The sequence below is a fragment of the Seriola aureovittata genome, chromosome 10 (assembly GCF_021018895.1).
Source record: "Seriola aureovittata isolate HTS-2021-v1 ecotype China chromosome 10, ASM2101889v1, whole genome shotgun sequence".
Lineage (NCBI taxonomy): Eukaryota > Metazoa > Chordata > Actinopteri > Carangiformes > Carangidae > Seriola > Seriola aureovittata.
This window is the reverse complement of record NC_079373.1, coordinates 27,841,375-27,861,374: the sequence shown is the minus strand read 5'-3', so window position 1 is coordinate 27,861,374 and position 20,000 is coordinate 27,841,375. Positions and strand designations below refer to the sequence as shown.

At 44.7% G+C, this 20,000-nt stretch overlaps 1 protein-coding gene across 2 annotated transcripts in view; it reads right to left on the bottom strand.

The window, feature by feature from the left end:
- The window catches only part of LOC130176728 (carbohydrate sulfotransferase 8-like), a 45,991-nt gene that overhangs the window by 8,212 nt on the left and 17,779 nt on the right, over window positions 1-20,000 (bottom strand). The window contains exons 2-3 of one of the 2 annotated variants that reach the window (XM_056387994.1): window positions 12,562-12,661; window positions 11,285-11,466 (exon numbers count right to left, since the gene is read on the bottom strand). In XM_056387994.1, the coding sequence (XP_056243969.1) occupies window positions 11,285-11,453 (169 nt within the window). In that variant the 5' untranslated portion in view covers window positions 11,454-11,466; window positions 12,562-12,661. The remainder of the gene's footprint in view (window positions 1-11,284; window positions 11,467-12,561; window positions 12,662-20,000) is intronic. The other variant, XM_056387993.1, reaches the window with a different exon arrangement.

Genomic DNA, 20,000 nt, shown 5'->3' with positions numbered 1-20,000 from the left:
CGTGAAGCCCCCCCCCCCCCCAACAACCCGTGAAGCCCCCCCCCCAACAACCGTGAAGCCCCCCCCCCAACAACCCGCTGTTTTATTCATCAGGTTATTCTCTGTGTCGCTTCATGTTACTTGTCATTGCTGTGAACTCCACAACCACATGAATAATACAGACAGACTGCACTCACACACACACACACACACACACACACACACACACACACACACACACACACACACACACACACACACACACACACACACAGTATCTGAACACCAGTACAACACACCATCACAATGCTGCTCACACATGGAAATAACAGGTCATCACGCACCTGGAAAAGGTCACGGAAAAAAGTCTGGAAGCTGATGTGTCAAGAAAAGAACCTCAGACTTTAGAACCACAGACTGAAGAACCTCAGACTGAAGAACCTCAGACTGAAGAACCTCAGACTTTAGAACCTCAGACTGAAGAACCTCAGACTTTAGAACCACAGACTGAAGAACCACAGACTTTAGAACCACAGACTGAAGAACCTCAGACTGAAGAACCTCAGACTGAAGAACCTCAGACTGAAGAACCTCAGACTTTAGAACCACAGACTGAAGAACCACAGACTTTAGAACCACAGACTGAAGAACCTCAGACTGAAGAACCTCAGACTTTAGAACCACAGACTGAAGAACTTCAGACTTTAGAACCACAGACTGAAGAACCACAGAACCACAGACTTTAGAACCACAGACTGAAGAACCACAGACTGAAGAACCTCAGACTTTAGAACCACAGACTGAAGAACCTCAGACTGCAGAACCACAGACTGCAGAACCACAGAACCTCAGACTGAAGAACCTCAGACTGCAGAACCACAGAACCACAGACTGCAGAACCTCAGACTGCAGAACCTCAGACTGCAGAACCACAGACTGCAGAACCACAGAACCACAGACTGCAGAACCTCAGACTGCAGAACCTCAGACTGCAGAACCACAGACTGCAGAACCACAGACTGCAGAACCTCAGACTGCAGAACCACAGACTGCAGAACCTCAGACTGCAGAACCACAGACTTTAGAACCACAGACTGAAGAACCACAGACTGAAGTACCTCAGACTGAAGAACCACAGACTGCAGAACCACAGAACCACAGACTGCAGAACCACAGAACCACAGACTGCAGAACCACAGACTGCAGAACCTCAGACTGCAGAACCACAGACTGAATTACCTCAGACTGAAGAACCACAGACTGCAGAACCACAGAACCACAGACTGCAGAACCACAGAACCACAGACTGCAGAACCACAGACTGAAGAACCACAGACTGAAGAACCTCAGACTGAAGAACCTCAGACTGCAGAACCTCAGACTGCAGAACCACAGACTGCAGAACCGCAGACTGCAGAACCACAGACTGCAGAACCACAGAAACACAGACTGAAGAACCTCAGACTGCAGAACCACAGACTGAGACCTGGTCTCTGGCGTGAGAAACACTTAAACTGAGCCGCAGTAACATCCACATGATGTCATCTCAACAGTGTGTGTGATGATTGATTATGGCAGCAGCTCGGATGACATCACATCACTGATTGAACCGCAGGAGAGCTGAGCATGCTCAGTGCGGTCGTCCTTACACTGTAAAAAAATCTATTATATATCCCTACATCAATCTGTTCATTAACCCGTCGTCTCTCATTCTTAGAAACTCAAGCTGTACTTCCCCCCCGTCCTGGCGTCGCCACATCAGACTGGGTCGATTCCCACTGGGACATTTTACCGTGCACAGAGGGATGAAAACCGCCATGCGGTCACTCTGCGGATTTACAGCCCGGCCGTCGGATGTCAACGACCTCTCCAGCTAATGAGCAGATCTCAAATGTAAATCAAGTGGAATAAAAACCGAATCAGCCTGAGTCACAGAGCATCACGTCATCCCGCCGCCATCTCCGGCTCCACCGGGTCGTGTCACTGACACGACCCGGTGGAATCTGAAGATCACGTCCTGCTGGATTTCAGAGGAGGAGGAGTCATGGTTCAGTTTTCATCTGAGTTTAAAGAGTTGATCCACAAATAAACACAACAACATGTTTCTGAGTTCAACGCCAGTCTCCTCGTCATGACGACCGACGGGATCTTCACACAAACAATCCACCATTAACTCAGTTATTAAAACCATCAAAACTAATCCAGACCAGATCCAGATCCAGACCATGTCCAGATCCAGACCAGACCAGATCCAGACCAGACCAGATCCAGACCAGAACAGACCAGATCCAGATCCAGACCAGACCAGACCAGATCCAGACCAGAACAGACCAGATCCAGATCCAGACCACATCCAGATCCAGACCAGACCAGATCCAGACCAGACCAGAACAGACCAGACCAGACCAGACCAGACCAGATCCAGATCCAGACCATGTCCAGATCCAGATCCAGACCATGTCCAGATCCAGACCAGACCAGACCAGATCCAGACCAGAACAGACCAGATCCAGATCCAGACCACATCCAGATCCAGACCAGACCAGACCAGATCCAGACCAGACCAGATCCAGACCAGAACAGACCAGATCCAGATCCAGACCATGTCCAGATCCAGACCAGACCACGTCCGGACCAGATCCAGACCAGACCAGATCCAGACCAGATCCAGATCCAGACCACATCCAGATCCAGACCATGTCCAGATCCAGACCAGACCAGATCCAGACCAGACCAGAACAGACCAGACCAGATCCAGATCCAGACCATGTCCAGATCCAGACCAGACCACGTCCGGACCAAATCCAGACCAGACCAGACCATGTCCAGATCCAGATCCAGACCACATCCGGACCAGATCCAGACCAGACCAGACCATGTCCAGATCCAGATCCAGACCACGTCCGGACCAGATCCAGACCAGACCAGGTCACTGAGTGTCTGATGGTCGGACTAAACTCAACATGTGAAGACGTCACCAACGATCGTCTATAACAGAAGGTGCCGCATCACAAGCAGCACCAATGGTCAGTAATGATAAGCACTTCCTGTCTCGTAAGTGGGCGTGATCATGATTATTGTTTATGTCAAAACAACAAAACAAAACAAAACAACTTTATACTTTGAATTTACAGCTGATTTTGCTGCTTGTTTTTATCTCATCGTCACGGAACGACCATGTGAAGTTAACATGTTTCCTACATTTGATCACGTGTCACATGATATCACGTCGTAACACGTCACATGTTCCTGCAGATCTTCAGTGTTTCACCAACAGTTTCGACAAACTGAGTACATGTGATTGTAACATGGTTTTCCTGTGAGGGAAGATCATATCAGTGTAATAACACTCTGTTTTCCCTCCAAAAGTTCAATGATAAAAACAATAACATTGTTATTACACAAAGAAAGATGTTTTATTTCAGTTGAACCATGTGACGCAGATACAGGAAGTGGATGTGAGCGCTCCGTCTCTTATCTGCTGTCTCTGACTGTCTGTGGACCGGAGACACTGACAGCTGCTGTCTGCTCCATCAGTTCACATGCAGATCAGAGCAGGAGGAGGGAGTCAGCAGAGAGGACGACCCCCCAGGACTGGACCTCACTGTTCCTCCTGCTGGACATCAGGAGGAGGAAGAGGAGGAGGAGGGAGTCAGCAGAGAGGACGACCCCCCAGGACTGGACCTCCCTGTTCCTCCTGCTGGACATCAGGAGGAGGAAGAGGAGGAGGAGGGAGTCAGCAGAGAGGACGACCCCCCAGGACTGGACCTCACTGTTCCTCCTGCTGGACATCAGGAGGAGGAAGAGGAGGAGGAGGGAGTCAGCAGAGAGGACGACCCCCCAGGACTGGACCTCACTGTTCCTCCTGCTGGACATCAGGAGGAGGAAGAGGAGGAGGAGGAGGAGGAGGAGGAGGAGGAGGAGGAGGAGGGAGTCAGCAGAGAGGACGACCCCCCAGGACTGGACCTCACTGTTCCTCCTGCTGGACATCAGGAGGAGGAGGAGGAGGAGGAGGAGGAGGAGGAGGAGGAGGAGGAGGAAGAGGAGGAGGAGGAAGAGGAGGAGGAGGAGGAGGAGGAAGAGGAGGAGGAGGAGGAGGAGGAGGAGGAGGAGGAAGAGGAGGAGGAGGAAGAGGAGGAGGAGGAGGAGGAGGAGGAGGAGGAGGAGGAGGAGGAGGGCAGTGTCTGCTGATAGGACAGGTCTCTGTCCACAATGAATTAATATTTCATTTTCAGGGGGAAGTCACATCAGCACAGTTCACAGCACAGATGTGACCCGATGAAGATGATGAAGATGATGAGACTCCAACGAGCCGCTGGAGGACGAGGTCAGAGACTCAGTCCTGGTGAGGAGGAGACCTTCACCTTGGATCAGTGCTGACTCAGACTGAACTCTGTGTGTGTGTGTGTGTGTGTGTGTGTGTGTGTGTGTGTGTGTGTGTGTGTGTGTGTAACTCCACAGCAGCGTCTCATGATGTAGCTCCTCCCCCTTGAACAGGAGCAGAGCTGACAAGCTTCCATACATACCAGGTTATTATTGTTTTTAATGTAAAGATAATTATATTAAACCGACTGTAACTTCCTGTATAATTAGTTTTTTTTCATACATCCCTTCGCTGTGAATCCAACACTGTGATATTAAAACACTTATTCATCTGCTCCACACACTGGGAACAGATTAACCCTCACAGTCAGAGCTCCCTCATGATCAGAGTCTGTAGTGAATCTAGAACCACAGATCTATGTAGAAAGTATCAACAGCCTCTCTGACATTAAAACATGGAGGATTAATCCTTCATGAATGTGTCGGAGCAGGGAGAGAGTATCTTCTGTCTGCTGCCATGACCTCAGTCAGTGAAGTGGCAGCTCAGGTTCCTTTATAACCTCCTGACCCCCCCCCCACCTGTGTAGAGGCCCCCTCTGACCTCTGTGTGACCTCTGTTCCTGATGTGCACCATATATGATCACTCCTATGCTGTTTGACTCTGTCACTGTTTCCAGATCCCCCATGACCCTTCAGAGACCAGCAGGTGCCTGTCTCTGGGGGAACCTGGGCAGATGTGGCGGGAACACGGACGGTTGACAGTGTCGAGGTCCCCCTTGAACTCTGTCACCACTGTCCCATAACAAACACACACAGACAGGGCATGTTGGACTGTCTTAAGGACATTAAAGCTTGGATGGCCTTAAACTTAGTTTTAATGAAAACGTCCCAGAGATTCTGTTATTCGGACCCAGTGGTGCCTGTGTTGGCCCCCACACAGACCTGAGCTCTGTAAGTCCATACGTAAAATCCACTGTTAGAAATCTGGGTGTGATTATGGACAGTGATTTTAAATTGGACAAACACATTAATTCAGTTGTGAAATCTAACTTTTTCCAACTGAGGCTTTTCTCAAAGGTCAAGTCCTGTCTGTCTTTTAATGACTTTGAAAGAGTCATCCATGCTTTTATTTCGTCCCGCCTTGACTACTGTAATGCTCTTTATGTTGGCGTTACCCAGAACTCCCTCTCACGACTACAGTTGGTCCAAAATGCAGCAGCTCGTCTTTTAACAGGAACAGGTGGAATCAAGATGGCGGAATAGGCGGCTGCGTTTTCAGCAGGGTCTGAAGGAAAAGTTATTTTTGTCCTAAAAAGTGTTATTGTAGATGTAGCAACTAACCCAAAACAGCACTGGGAAAAAAATAAAAGTGCCAGTAAGTGTTTAAGACATTAGTCGCAAGAGAAAAGAGATTTAATCCGACTGACGGCGTGGATACGGCTAAAATAAAAGCTAATATGTTAGACCATGACTACAACTTGGCAGCTCTCAAAGAAGCGTGTGATGAAGAAAACATTGAGGAGATGGAGGAGAGCAGAGAAACTCAACTGAATGAACATGAACCCCAGTCCCAACCCCAAGAGACTGAAGAGAAACTCAGGGATAGAAACCGAAGAAGCTAGCGTTAGCAACGATAGCATCTATGAAGCTATTCAAACAGTACTCCAGAGATTCCACAAGCAAGACAAGCGTCTCAAGAGTTTTAACTCTGTATAGAGGCCAATACACAAGCTGTAAAGGAAAATAAAGAGGAAATTGAAAAAATGCAAAAACAAATAGCTTTGATGAAGAAAGAGAACATCACTCTGACAGAAATGTGCAAGGAAAATGGCAGGTACAAGAGGAGACGGGATGTGAGACTCCTGGGCTTGTCGGAGAAAGAAAACGAGGAGACAAGAGAGGCTGTGATCGGGATCCTGACCAGGGTGATTCCAGTGGCAGTGGACAAACTCCGAGAGATGGTCGACACAGTTCATCGCTTGGGCAGAAAAAATGATGCAGCACACAACAAAATGCCAAGGCCCATCATCATTCAGTTTGCAACACGAACTGTCAGGAACGAAGTCTGGAAGAAATCCAAAGATGCGAGAGTCTGCAAAGAACTGAACATCCACTTCAGGGAAGACTTTTCCAAAGAGGATCGAGAGGCCGAACGAAGCTGTGGCCGAGAGGAAGAGGCCGGACGCAGAGGCACAAAGGCTTTTCTGAAGGAGGGATATGCGATCATTGATCCCTGATAGATGGACACAACAAGGCAAGATGTCTGTTAGTCTCAGGTAACCCGAAGTGCTAATAATAACAGAATTTTTTCACTGGAAAAACAGCTAAAAAGAAAAGTATAACACTTTCAATAGTAAAATTTAAGTTTGAACAAAAAGGGAGAGATGAGGGGGGGGGGGGGGGGGGGGGCAGCTTGATGCTACTTTAGTCTTTATTTCTTCAAAGGAGATAGTTTACTTTTAAACTGAAGAATAAGGAAGGAGATAAGATAACTTAAAGCCTTTTTGATTATTCCTTGTCATTTTCTTTACCTCTTTCAAAAAGGGATAATATTGGATTGAAGTATAATAAATTTAAGCAGCAAAATGGAAAGGCACAAAGTATATAATGTACCTAAGTTAGACTAAATCAAAAAGAAAAAGTCTTAATCATATTTGATATAAAAAAGAAGATAAGTTAAATGACCAAAAACAGGTCAAGGATGAAATATGGGTTTTTTATAACAATCTATACAAATCCAATTTCCAAATAGATGAGTCAAACTGGTTGATGAATTTCAGTCAGCCTTCATTAAAGGTAGATATATACATAATAATGTGAGATTAGTACTGGATATGATAGACTACCAATCATTTATAGAACCAGAAAGCCTCATTCTTTTTATAGACTTTGATTCTATAGAACATCCATTTCTGATTCAGACACTTCAAAACTTTGCATTTGGTATTAAGTTTTGTAAAGTCGTCAAAATGTTTTATAAAGACATAATCAGCTTTGTTTCTTCAAACCCAGGAATGACTAAGACAAGGCTGTCCCATATCTCCAAAACTATTCATTTTATGCACACAGATATTAGCATATCTGATTGTCAATAACCAGGAATGTAAAGGAATCCATATCTTTGATTATGAATTTCGTATAAGTCAATTCGCGGATGATACGGTTTTCTTCTTTAAAGACAAATCAATAGTCAGTAAAGCTTTGAACTTAATCTCCTTTTATTCAAAAGCATCTGGTGTAAATATAAATCTGAATAAATGTGAATTTCTACCATTATACCCTCGTGCAGATACACAAATAATGTCCATTCCTGTCAAGACAGAAGTAAAGTATTTAGGCATAAAACTGATAAAAGAGGCTAAAAAAACAAAAGAAAAAAATATGAATGAAAAAATCGAAAACATGAAAAAACTCTAAATCATTGGTTAATGAGAGACTTGTCCATTCTTGGTTGAAATGTATTATCCAGATCTGAGGGAATATCAAAACTGATTTATCCATGTTACTCTGTGTATGTGGCTCCTAAAAACATTAAAAAAAGCAACTATATAATATATAACTTTATATGGAGAAACAAAACACATTATATTAGAAAATCACAATTGGTCAAAGATGATAAAAAAGGAGGTTTGAAAACACTTGACTGTGAATCAATGGTTGGAGTTTTCAAAATAAATTGGATAAAAGCCTTTATGTCACAGACTGAAACAATTTGCTTTCACATCCTCAGAAGCATTTTTAAAAAAATTAGAGGGTTGGATTTTGTTTTAAAATGTGATTTTGAGACAAAGAAATCTGAATTTCATTAACAGGTACTGGAAGATGATATTTTCCCATAACTTTACTCCACATGGCTCCACATTGTGAAACAACAGAACGATCACCACAAATAGGAAAAGCCTGTTCAATCAAAGTGGCTTGATAAAAAGATCATTTTTGTTATAGATGGTAAATCTTTACAACTCAAAGCCTTTAGGGAGAAATTTGATGTTCAATGTTCTTACAGGGAATTCAGCAGAATATGCAAAGCAACACCTCTTGCTCTGACACACTTAATACAAAACACACTCTCTCAATCAAGAACACAACCCGTCATGCCACAATTAGAAATTAACCAAATGCTTATTAGAGACAAAAAATGCAACAACCAATTCATCGGAAAAGCTTTTAAGTGTCAAACTTTTCATGATTTTACAAGAACTGCAAAACTTAGATTAAGCAATAATCCGTCCATCATGGATAAATACTGTAAATATTTAAAATGGCCAATTCCCCCAAAGGCAAAGGAACTACAATACAAGCTCGCGGCTTCGCGGCTCACTGAAGGTGTCACCAGGTACAGACAGTTTATGCTCTAAGATATGAATGATTTGTTAACAGAGATCAGCTGGGAGGTGAGGAAGATTAGCCTGTATTATTCATTTGCTTATTTTCTTATAACGATTAATGATTAATGATTATAATGATTTTTATGTTTCTGATATTTATTTTTAAATATATGTATTTTATTTGATGTCGGTATGGCCCTGCTGTTTTTGAACAGAGTTTAAACTTGCTTCATATAATTTTTAAGAATGCAAAATGAAAACTGAAGATTCCTATGTGGAACCGTAATATTGAATTGTTCAATAAAGTTTGAAAAAAGTCTTTTAACAGGAACAGGCGAGCAAGAGCACATTCCCCCCTCCCTTCACTGGCTCCCTGTACGCTTTAGGATTTTAAAATTTGAACTTTCGTTGATAAATCATTACATGAGCTCGCTCCATTTTACCTGTCGGATGTTTTAGTGGCACATGTACCTCTACGCACTCTCAGGTGTGCCAGGCTAAAGCTTTTAGTTGTGCCCAGATCCAGATCCAGATCCAGATCCAGATCCAGATCCAGATCCAGATCCAGATCCAGATCCAGATCCAGATCCAGTCCCCCTCACTGCCTGATTTTAAATCACGTCTTAAAACACATTTTTATTCTTTGGCCTTTGACTCAGTGTGAGAGTTTTCATTTCTGTCTGTTTTCACCCGTTTGTGTTCTTGCTGTGTTGTTTTTATGTTACTGATTGAACAGCACTTTGGTCAACAGCTGTTGTTATAAATGTACTTTATAAATAAATTTGATTTAATTTGATTTGATGTACAGTTTCACAGTTTCAAGATCCCCTAAAACCTCCATGTTCCTTCATGTGACCCACAGATCTAATATCTGTGGATCTACAGTCCACTTCAATAGATACGGCTCAGACATTCGCAGCACCTGAACAAAAGTAGGAAATATTATAATATTTTCATTTTGGTGTATTCTGGGTCATTTTAGGAAAAGTCATAACATTTCAGGCTAAAAGACATTTATGGTATTTTTACTGCTGTCACATGTCAGAGGGGTCAAAGTTGACCTGAACAGTAAGTGAGGGTCAGATATGAGGCGTTTGTGTGAATTAAAGTCGTATATAATTTTTTAAACCACATGTTAGTGCTGCATCTCGCTGAATTGATGGTTGCCATGGTAACCGATGTACCTGTTCACACCTCTGCTGTATAATCCCCACACATTGGAGCCAATGAGGACGTACGAACTTCTCTGACGTTCTTTAATTCTCTCGTCTTACTCTGGAGCTCTCGACCACAGATTCTCCTCTAAAGAAAACCATGTCATGCGGCTGAAAGCCCGTCAGCCGAGACAGAGACTGAGCTGTCTGACGTCAACAGTGTGATGTCACATTCTTATGAGTCAATAATAATAAATAAACCTCAGTAGAAGCCACAGTGAGACAAACTGCTGCTGTGAAGCTGAATCAAAGAACAATCACCAGAAACAGGCGGGAAACGATCACAGCTGTTTGTGATCTGACTGTGATCAATCAGGTTTACTGATACCTGATCACCGATGAGGAAACAACAGCGGACCGGCCGCAGATCAATGAGGGAGAAGACGTCTCGAATCTGAGCCTGTGATTGGACGACAGGCTGAGAACATGATCTGATCAACGATACACCTGATCGATAGAGATCAATAGATTCAGAACCAAACACACTGGATCCACTGGATCCACCCACAGAACCACCGGGGGGGTTCTTTGGGTAATATATTTATATTTATATATATATATATATATATATAAATATTATAATAATCCTGTGACTCTATGGAACACATGCAGCTCCACTTTCTCCTGTAATTAAAAATAAAATAAAAATAAATAAAAATAATAATAATAATAATATAATTTTAAACAATAATTATAACTATCAGTTTTTATATTTATTGATTAGCCACAAATCATGATTTTAAAATATTAAAAACAAGAATCCAAACATAACGAGAGACTGTGATGATTATCATTTTACTAATATTATTATTATTATTATTATTATTATTATGGGTGATAATTATTGAGCTATTATTTCTTTTATTAAGCAATAAATGTAGAAAACGATCAGAGGAGTGAACGGCAGCGATGTGCTGAAGCGTCTGCTGACTCATCGCTCACATTCAAGTATCAGATGTCGAAGCTCCCACCCCCCAGCACAGGGGTCACTTGAGGTCAGGAGAGAAACCCGACCAGAGGAAACTGACCATCTGGACCCACATGAACAGATGATGTGTCTCAGTGTCTCCTCGGTCACTTCCTGTCTGAGCTGATCCTCGTCTCTGGTCTCAGATCAGTTATTCTGGATCCACTAATGTTATGAAGGGGGAAACTGACTGTTTCCACATGAACAACAACACACTGAAACTGTAGTTACTGATCTCACCACAACAACACACTCAACCACATGGGGGGGGACACACACACACACACACACACACACAACTACACAACTACAGACCGAGTGAGGGCAGAGCATGTGACACACTCTTCAGCCTGCAGGAGGCAGTAACAGCTGAGTGGTGTGCTGTAAAAGGAAGAAGAAGAAAAAGAAGGAAGAAGGAGGAGAAGAAGAAGAAGAATTAGACCCCCCCCCCCGGCCCCCTCAGTGACACTCACCTGGGGTCTGCTGTTGCACGGTGTCGGTCAGGTCCTGCAGGTGGACCAGCAGCAGCAGAGATCCAGCTCCCAGCAGCAGGAGGAACCACAGGCAGCAGTAGACAGAGCAGGGCGGCTTCATGGCAGCAGACAGCAGCCTCCTGCTGACACTACACTCCCCCAGGCTCATCCCAGACCTGGCCCTGAGGGGGGGGGTGACATATATACCAACATGTCACAGCTGAGCAGGGAAAATAAATCTCATTCTTTACACATTAATGTGGAAGCTGAGGAAGGACGTAGATATCTTTATCTACCACTAGGGGGCTCCTGTAATTTAATTACGTGTTGTAGTTTAACCAGCAGGAGCTTGACATGAGATTTGTGACGCCACAGTGAATAAGAGTGAAGTTATTGAATATTAATAATATACCTGTTTTCAGTGACTCACACAGATCAGTGTTAGCTCGCTGTCGACCTCACCACGGCAGGAGACAAGCCTCGTTTGTTTTATTACAACAGTTCAGTGATGAAACATTAAATATTAGAGACTAAACACACGATGAGCCATGAATAGTAAATCATAGTTTAACACTTAATGAACACCTCGTTAGGAGTTTAATCAGCTCGTTTACCTGTGAAACACCTTCAATTTCAAAGACTTCTTCAAACGAGATTCAGTTTATTATCAAAGAAAAAATCAAGCCCCGCCCACCTGGACCCACCATCCAAACCTTGCAGGATTTGGTTTCTCTGAGTGTTTTTACCTGAAATCTGCTGTATTTTTATTGGATCACTCAGAAAACAGTCAGCCAATCAGAAGAGAGGCTCAGAGCCTCCTCTCTTCTGATTGGCTCACCGACCTGTTGTTACTAGAGCTGCAGAGAGAAGCCTGAGAGAGGAGATGTAAAACTACACTGAGATGGTTTTTATATCTTCTGATGGATCAACACCTTTAAACAAACCAAACAGATAAATTGTATGTCAATCAGTTAATCAATCAATCAGCCAATCATTTCCTCTCATCCTGTTTGGTCCTTGGAGTTTCATCTGCATCATATTAATAAACTCATACATACTTTGTATGAAAAGTCTTCATTGGTGAAGAAACTCCAGCTGTCAGATGAAAGTACAGGTGAAAATACCTGAGTGAAGTATGGGAGCCTCAATGGACCAAAGCCTCATCATTTATCCTCACTGCAGCCTCAACGTGTGTGTGTGTGTGTGTGTGTGTGTGTGTGTGTGTGTGTGTGTGTGTGTGTGTGTGTGTGTGTGTGTGAGCTGCTGCAGAGTCACACCTGCTGAGAGAAGCTGTTTGAGCACACTCCAGAGAAACAGATGTTCCTGCTCGGCCTCATGGGAGCTGGGAGTGTTTGGTCAGCAGGAAGCTCTGTGTTTCTTTAACAGTAAACACACACACACACACACACACACACACACACACACACACACACACACACACACTGACAGTACAGCAGCATGTTAAAACACGACGTCACTACACATAAATCTGGTCGGTACAAAGACCAATCAAATTCCACGATTCTCGACACCTCAGCAGAAACAGGAAACAACTGAAGCTGCGTCCTCGTTCAGGACCGCGACCCTCAGAGGACGCCGCCTGCGGAGGCCACAGGGACTATGACAGGTGACCCGAAATGACATGGTCTTTTGATACACCTTGAAGCAACTTCTTCAGATTTGGCAGAAACATTCACCTGGAGTCAGTGATGAACTGATTGGACTTGGCTAAAGGTCAAGGTTCAAAGGTCAAGGTCACAGTGACCTCAGAAAACACATTTTAGCCTTCTAGACTTCACAGCAATTATGACAAACTTTCACACAAATGTGTCTGAAACAGTTTCAGCTCCAGTGGCTGAAAACAGACACACTCATCAGTCACTACATCAGCTGACCACGCTGACCTCTGACCCCCCCGCCTCGGCCTGTAGTGAGTGACTCCGACCCCCCAGGACCTGACAGCTGCACCAATGATAGCTCAGCTGATTGATCCAGCAGCTCATTGATAACTTCACTCTGAGCTTCAACACTGACGCTCCCTCTACCAAAATAACACAGAGCTGTTTTTAGCCACGTTAGCATCGTAGCTGTGAAGACGCCAGACACGTCTGTCAGTCAGCTGATCACACACAGACGGAGAGGAAACTCTTCTTCTTCTGTTTAAAGTCTGAACCTCTGTCTGTCTCTGTCTCTCTCTCTGTCTGTCTCTCTCTCTCTGTCTGTCTCTCTCTGTGTGTCTGTCTCTGTCTCTCTCTCTGTGTCTCTCTCTCTCTCTCTGTCTCTCTCTCTCTCTCTCCCTCCCTGTCTCTCTCTCTCTCTGTCTCTCTCTCTCTGTCTCCCTCCCTGTCTCTCTCTCTCTCTGTCTCTCTCTCTCTGTCTCTCTCTCTCTCTCTCTGTCTCTCTCTCTGTCTCTCTCTCTCTCTGTGTGTCTGTCTCTTTCTCTCCGTCTGTCTCTCTCTCTCTCTCTCTCCGTCTGTCTCTCTCTCTCCCCCTCTGCCCCCCCCCCCCCCCGGTAGCAGTGAAGCCGTGGACATAAAGCTGTAGTTTAGCTGCTGCAGAGGAAACACAGTGAGAGTTTTATTTCAGTAATAAAGGGTGTGTGTGTTTTAAAGCTGTGTAACCACTGACACTGAGCTGCATCCATAAATATCATCATAACATCCATCACTTTAATGTAGGACACGTCTGTGTGACAGTCGGTATCTCTGTTATAGACTGTGTGAGTTTCTGTGTTTGTAATGATTAAAGTTTGTTTCTTTAAATATCACTGAATACAGATGTTCCTGTGAGGAGACACTGATGTTCTGAACAGCTGATAAACGACGACTGGAGGAATCGACTCCACAGAACGTGTGTCACCTAAATCAATATGAAATAAATAAATTAGGTAATAAATGTAGAAATAAATAAATAGATGTAAATATAAATATATAAGTGAGTTGATAAATAAATACATAGCTTTATAAATGAATAAATGTAATTTATTTCTTCCAGAGGGCTTTTATTCTGTGTGTGTGATTCACACTGTTCTGGTGCTGTTGCTCTGGTCTGAATCTGTGAGATAGCCACGCCCCCTCATTAGAATATGACAGATGGAAATAAAAAGCTGGGAAATAAATGTGGAATTATAAAATAAAAGTCCCCTGAAATAAATAAATGTAGAATTGTAAAAGATTTCAGAAATAAATAAAAAGGTCATTCCTGAAATAAAAAGCAATTTATTCATCGATTTAATTGTTTATTTATTGACTCACTTATATATTTATATTTATATCTACTCATATATTTCTTCATTTATTACCTCGTTTATTTGAGGATTTATGTCATAGCCGTATTTATTTATTGATGTATAACCATGGTTGTGAAGCCTTGGACCACACGGAGCTGAGAGTCTGACAGACGTCTCACTTCACAGCAGAGCGCCGGGCCTGACATGAAGCTCAGCAGCTGAGCTCGTCTCCTGAGTCGGACCCGGCAGCGACGATCAGCCGTGAATCCGACTCTCGGCTCCTTTGTTGCAGGATGAGCCTCCGTTCGCAGCCGAACCGGGTCTCAGAGAAGCGTCAGAGCAGCTTTGGTGTCGCTGTGGGACGAGTCATGATGGATTTTTCATTGAAGTGAAGGAGGCGACATCTTCTGTTATCACTGCTCTGTTGGTTTAACTGGATCTGCTTTTGTTGCCATTGAAAACTCAGCACTCGATAAGAAAGTGGGACACAAATCCTCATTTTGTCTTTTCTCTGTGCTGCAGTTTGAATCAGTGCTGCCATGATCCTTTTTTTTTTGATGCCACATAAAAAGATTCTGAAGGAAGAACACTTTGGAAAAATGGTTGAACTAGAATTTCCCGCCTCGCGGTTTTTTCCTCCTCCAACTAGTCAAGTTCCAGGACGGAGTCCCGATCTCTCCGTCTGGATAATGATGGAGTGATGACACTGTAGCTGTGTCTCAGGAGCTGCGTCCTTCAGAGCTCGCTTTGCATCACCAGCTGTTCTCGCTCTTTACCGCTGTGTTGTTCAATCTGGACTACACGTAACTTTTTTCACTAAAACTTGAGGTTTTAAGATCTGAAAAGTGTTTTCTGAGGTCACAGTGACCTTGACCTTTGACCTTTGGCCACCACCGTAATCAGTTTGTCCTTGAGTCTAGGTGAACATTGTTAACAAATCTGAAGAAGTTCCCTCAAGGCGTTACTGAGATATCATGTCCACGACAATGGTACGACCCGAAAACAAAATGGCCTCCAGCTCTGACTGTCGCCGACGCGCAGGAATAAAAGCTGGAAACTGGAAAGTTCTCCACCAGGTGATAAACTCGGGGTGACTGACGACCACAGTGTGGCTCAGTCTGGAGATTACAGGCGTCACAAAGTTTGCAGATCGCCTCGTTCACGTCATCAGGTTCCCGCTCTCTGCTTCAGATCTTTAAGAAACAGCCTCTTTAAAAAGACCCCATTAAGTCAGACAACATTATTTGACACTAACGAGTAATACAGGCTGCGTTTCCCAGGGGAGAACGCAGAGCGGGAAAAAAACAAAAACAATCTGCTATGAAAACAGCCCAGAGTCATTTCTCTGCTCCACCTGTGAATGTGCTGCTGACTTGTGATGATTCAGCACTCAAGGGCGAACAACAGCACAAACTCAAGGTGCTGCAGAAGCTTCTGTCTGACACGACGTGCAGGAAATACAAAGCTCCTGCAGCCTCTCTCTGCAGCTGCACTATCACAGCGTCTACTCCGCTCCGTCCCGTTCACTCATTCATCAATAATTAATCAACTAGTATTCATTGAAAAAAGCATCAAACCTTCACATGTATTGGTTCCCTGCTCGTCAAAGATTGCTGAAAGTATTCACGTTAATACAACACATTATTGATCAGTTACCACGACACCCGTGTTAAAGTGACTGAATCATGTCCAGGTACCAGGTTCTCCACTGTGATTCCAACTTGATTTCTTAATGCTTTAAATCAGTTTCATTGTGTCCCTGGTTCCTGCAGTAGGTGTGTAACTATAACTTGATTGGTTCACTGTAAAGTTAACTCGAAGCTAACAATTAGTCTGGGAGCTAGCTGGTTAGCCTGTTAGCATCGGCGCTCACAGTGAATAAATCCTCATGTTTAATGGCACCGCTGACCAGTAACAGTTTAACAGCTAACAGCTAACTGCTAACTGCTAAGTGTTGTTGTCCGACCATCTGTTGACCAGAAGTTTTAAGTTCACAGTAACTACATTAACACTTCCTGCCTGAGACGAGCTTGGTCCTTCAGAATAAAAGCACCAGTGGTTCTGCTTTGACTCAGTTCATTTCAACAGTTTGTAATTTATCTGGAAGTTGCAGCTCGGACTGAACACGTGCTCTGAACGTCTCCCTGTCGTTTCTGCTGCTCAGACTTTAGTTTGAGGCGTCGCAGCAGTTAAATGTCAGTTTGTTGGTCATCAGACGTTGTTGTTGTTGAACCAACAGCTGCCGTCAGTTTCACCTTCACTAACATGGGACTGTTGTTCAGAGTGGATCAGTTGGAGTCGAGCTGCTGAGTGGAGATATTTTTAGATCCATATGTTCTCTGCTCTCATTCCCCACTGCATCCACACTAAAATAAGCTCAGTGTGTTTTAGTACAGTCACATCTCATCAATATACAAGACGCATCACTGTGAGCCGCTGCACAACGTTCCTACAATAACTATAAACCAGGTTTATCAATTTAAAACTATATTTCCTCCACTAATCAATTTGATCTATAAGGTGTGAGGTCACTTTGACCTTTGACCCCCAAAATCTAATCAGTTCATCCTTGAGTCCTAGTGAATGTTTGAGCCACATTTGAAGAAGTTCAGTCAAGGTGTTTCTGAGATATCGAGTCCACGACAATGAGACAGACGGACGACCTGAAAAGAAAATGGCTGCCGCTCTGACTGTGGCCGACACGGAGGAACATGCAGACTGGAGGAGCCGAGAATCGAACCACCAACCTTCTGATTAGTGGACGACCCGCTCTGCCTCCTAAACCACAGCCGCCCACAGGCTGTAAATAAAAATGGACCACAGATTTCTGAAGCTCAGAGTGAGCTGCTCCACCGTCGCCATCTTGGCAGTGTCTGACTCCGCCCCCTAACTCCCAGTTAATCCAAATATGGTGAAAGAGGAGGGGCATGTGTGAAGCTGTGTGGGACGTCAGCTGCAGGATGAGGTTTCAAACATATCTCCTGGTGACCTTTGACCTCTGAGTCTCAGCTGAGACTCTTTGATCAGCTGGAGCCTGGATTAACATGACAGATGGAGAATCACTGAGAGATCAATGTGTCTGTGTCGTCTGATAACCACACACACACACACACACACACACACACACACACACACACACACACACACACACACACACACACACACACACACACACACACACACACACACACACACACACACACACACACCCCTCCTGCCTCATCAACACTCTGAAATAGGAAACGGTTGGTGATATTGAACGGCTTCAGTGTGTTGAGCTGTATCAATATTGTGACTGCAGCGATCACACTCTCATAACATACTGAGTCAGCTGGGAGTGCGCACACACGCACACACACACACACACACACACACACTCACACACACACACACACGCACACACACACACACATACTCACACACACACACACACACACACTCACACACAGACACACACAGACACACAGACACACACACACACACACACACACACACACACACACACACACACACACACAGACACACACACACACACACACACACACACACACACACACACACACACACACACACACACACACACACACACAGAATATTCAGCCAAGTCGCACAAAACACAACTCAAACATTTGGACCCAGAAACGTCACAGCTGATCTCACACATCTAGGCCACATGAGGGAAGGTGAGGAGGAGGAAGAGGAGGAGGAGGAGGAAGAAGAGGAGGAGAGAGGAAGAAGAAGAGGAGGAGGAAGAAGAAGAGGAGGAGGACGAGGAGGAGGAGGAGAGAGGAGGAAGAGGAGGAGGAGGAGGAAGAGGAGGAGGAGGAGGAGAGAGGAGGAGGAGGAAGAGGAGGAGGAGGAGGAGGAAGAGGAGGAGGAAGAAGAGGAGGAGAGAGGAGGAGGAGGAGGAAGAAGAGGAGAGAGGAGGAGGAGGAGGAAGAAGAAGAGGAGGAGGAAGAAGAAGAGGAGGAGGAGGAGGAGGAGGAGAGAGGAGGAGGAGGAAGAGGAGGAGGAAGAAGAGGAGGAGAGAGGAGGAGGAGGAGGAAGAAGAAGAGGAGGAGGAAGAAGAAGAGGAGGAGGAAGAAGAGGAGGAGGAGGAGGAGAGAGGAGGAGGAGGAAGAGGAGGAGGAGGAGGAGGAGAGAGGAGGAGGAGGAAGAGGAGGAGAGAAGAGGAGGAGAGAGGAGGAGGAGGAGGAAGAAGAGGAGGAGGAGGAGGAGGAGGAGGAGGAAGGAAGAAGAGGAGGAATAGGAGGCGGAGGAAGAGGAGGAGGAGGAAGAGGAGGAGAGGAGGAAGAAGAGGAACAGGAGGAGGAGGAGGAAGAGGAGGAGGAAGAGGAGGAAGAGGAGGAGGAGAGAGGAGGAGGAGGAAAAGGAGGAGGAAGAAGAGGAGGAGAGAGGAGGAGGAGGAAGAAGAAGAAGAGGAGGAAGAAGAGGAGGAGGAGGAGGAGGAAGAAGAGGAACAGGAGGAGGAGGAGGAAGAGGAGGAAGAAGAGGAGGAAGAGGAGGAGGAGGAAGAAGAGGAGGAGGAGGAAGAGGAGGAGGAAGAGGAGGAGGAAGAGGAAGAGGAGGTTGTTCAAACAGGGTCAGAGGAAATTACACAGACTCATTCATCACAATACACTTCTGTTTGTCCACTGAGCTCTGATCTAATGGTCCACTATGCTAACACACACACACACACACACACACACACACACACACACACACACACACCACACACACACACACACACACACACACACGCACACACACACGCACACGCACACGCACACACACACACACCCTCTTTTCTGATTGGCTGACTGGGCGGGGCTTGGTGACTGCTTTGTTGTGACATCACAAAGTTCCAGAAGTCCTGACGGCTGGTTTTAAGGCTCAGTTTCTGAATACAGGCTGTGTGCATTTCTCTGTGGACTGAGGCTTTGATACTTTCACAGTATTAATATAGAAGCTAGAGCTGATCTATAATCTATAATCACACTACACATGGACACAGACCTTTACACTGGAGGAGCTTTGACACACAGTCTGAACTCAACCAAAGATCATTTATGAAGGAAGAAGCTCCACTCTGTCACACCACTCTACAGTCTTCTGTAATAAACCGTCAGCTGATCTCAGGTCAGCTTCAGGAGACTTTCATTCATATCGGATCAATAACTTATATCTTTGAACCAGGAGCTTCAGGATCTGGATCAAGTGGCTGCTTTAGATTAACGGAGTCGGACTCTGTTAATCTCCCGCTGGTGAATGAAAGGATCTCATCATCTGATGTTTCTTTAATGTGTTTGCTCAGACTTCTTCATCCTCTCAGCAAACGATGCGTTCACAGACAAACAGAGTTTACATTGTCCCATAAGATTAGAGCGGGGATTAATGTATTAGCTCACGGTGAGGGGATACCGCCCCTTTATTGTGGCGGAGGAGGTGGTTTATCAACTCATCGGATTTACAGATTATATTCTGATTATGTTTATGGTCCTTTCA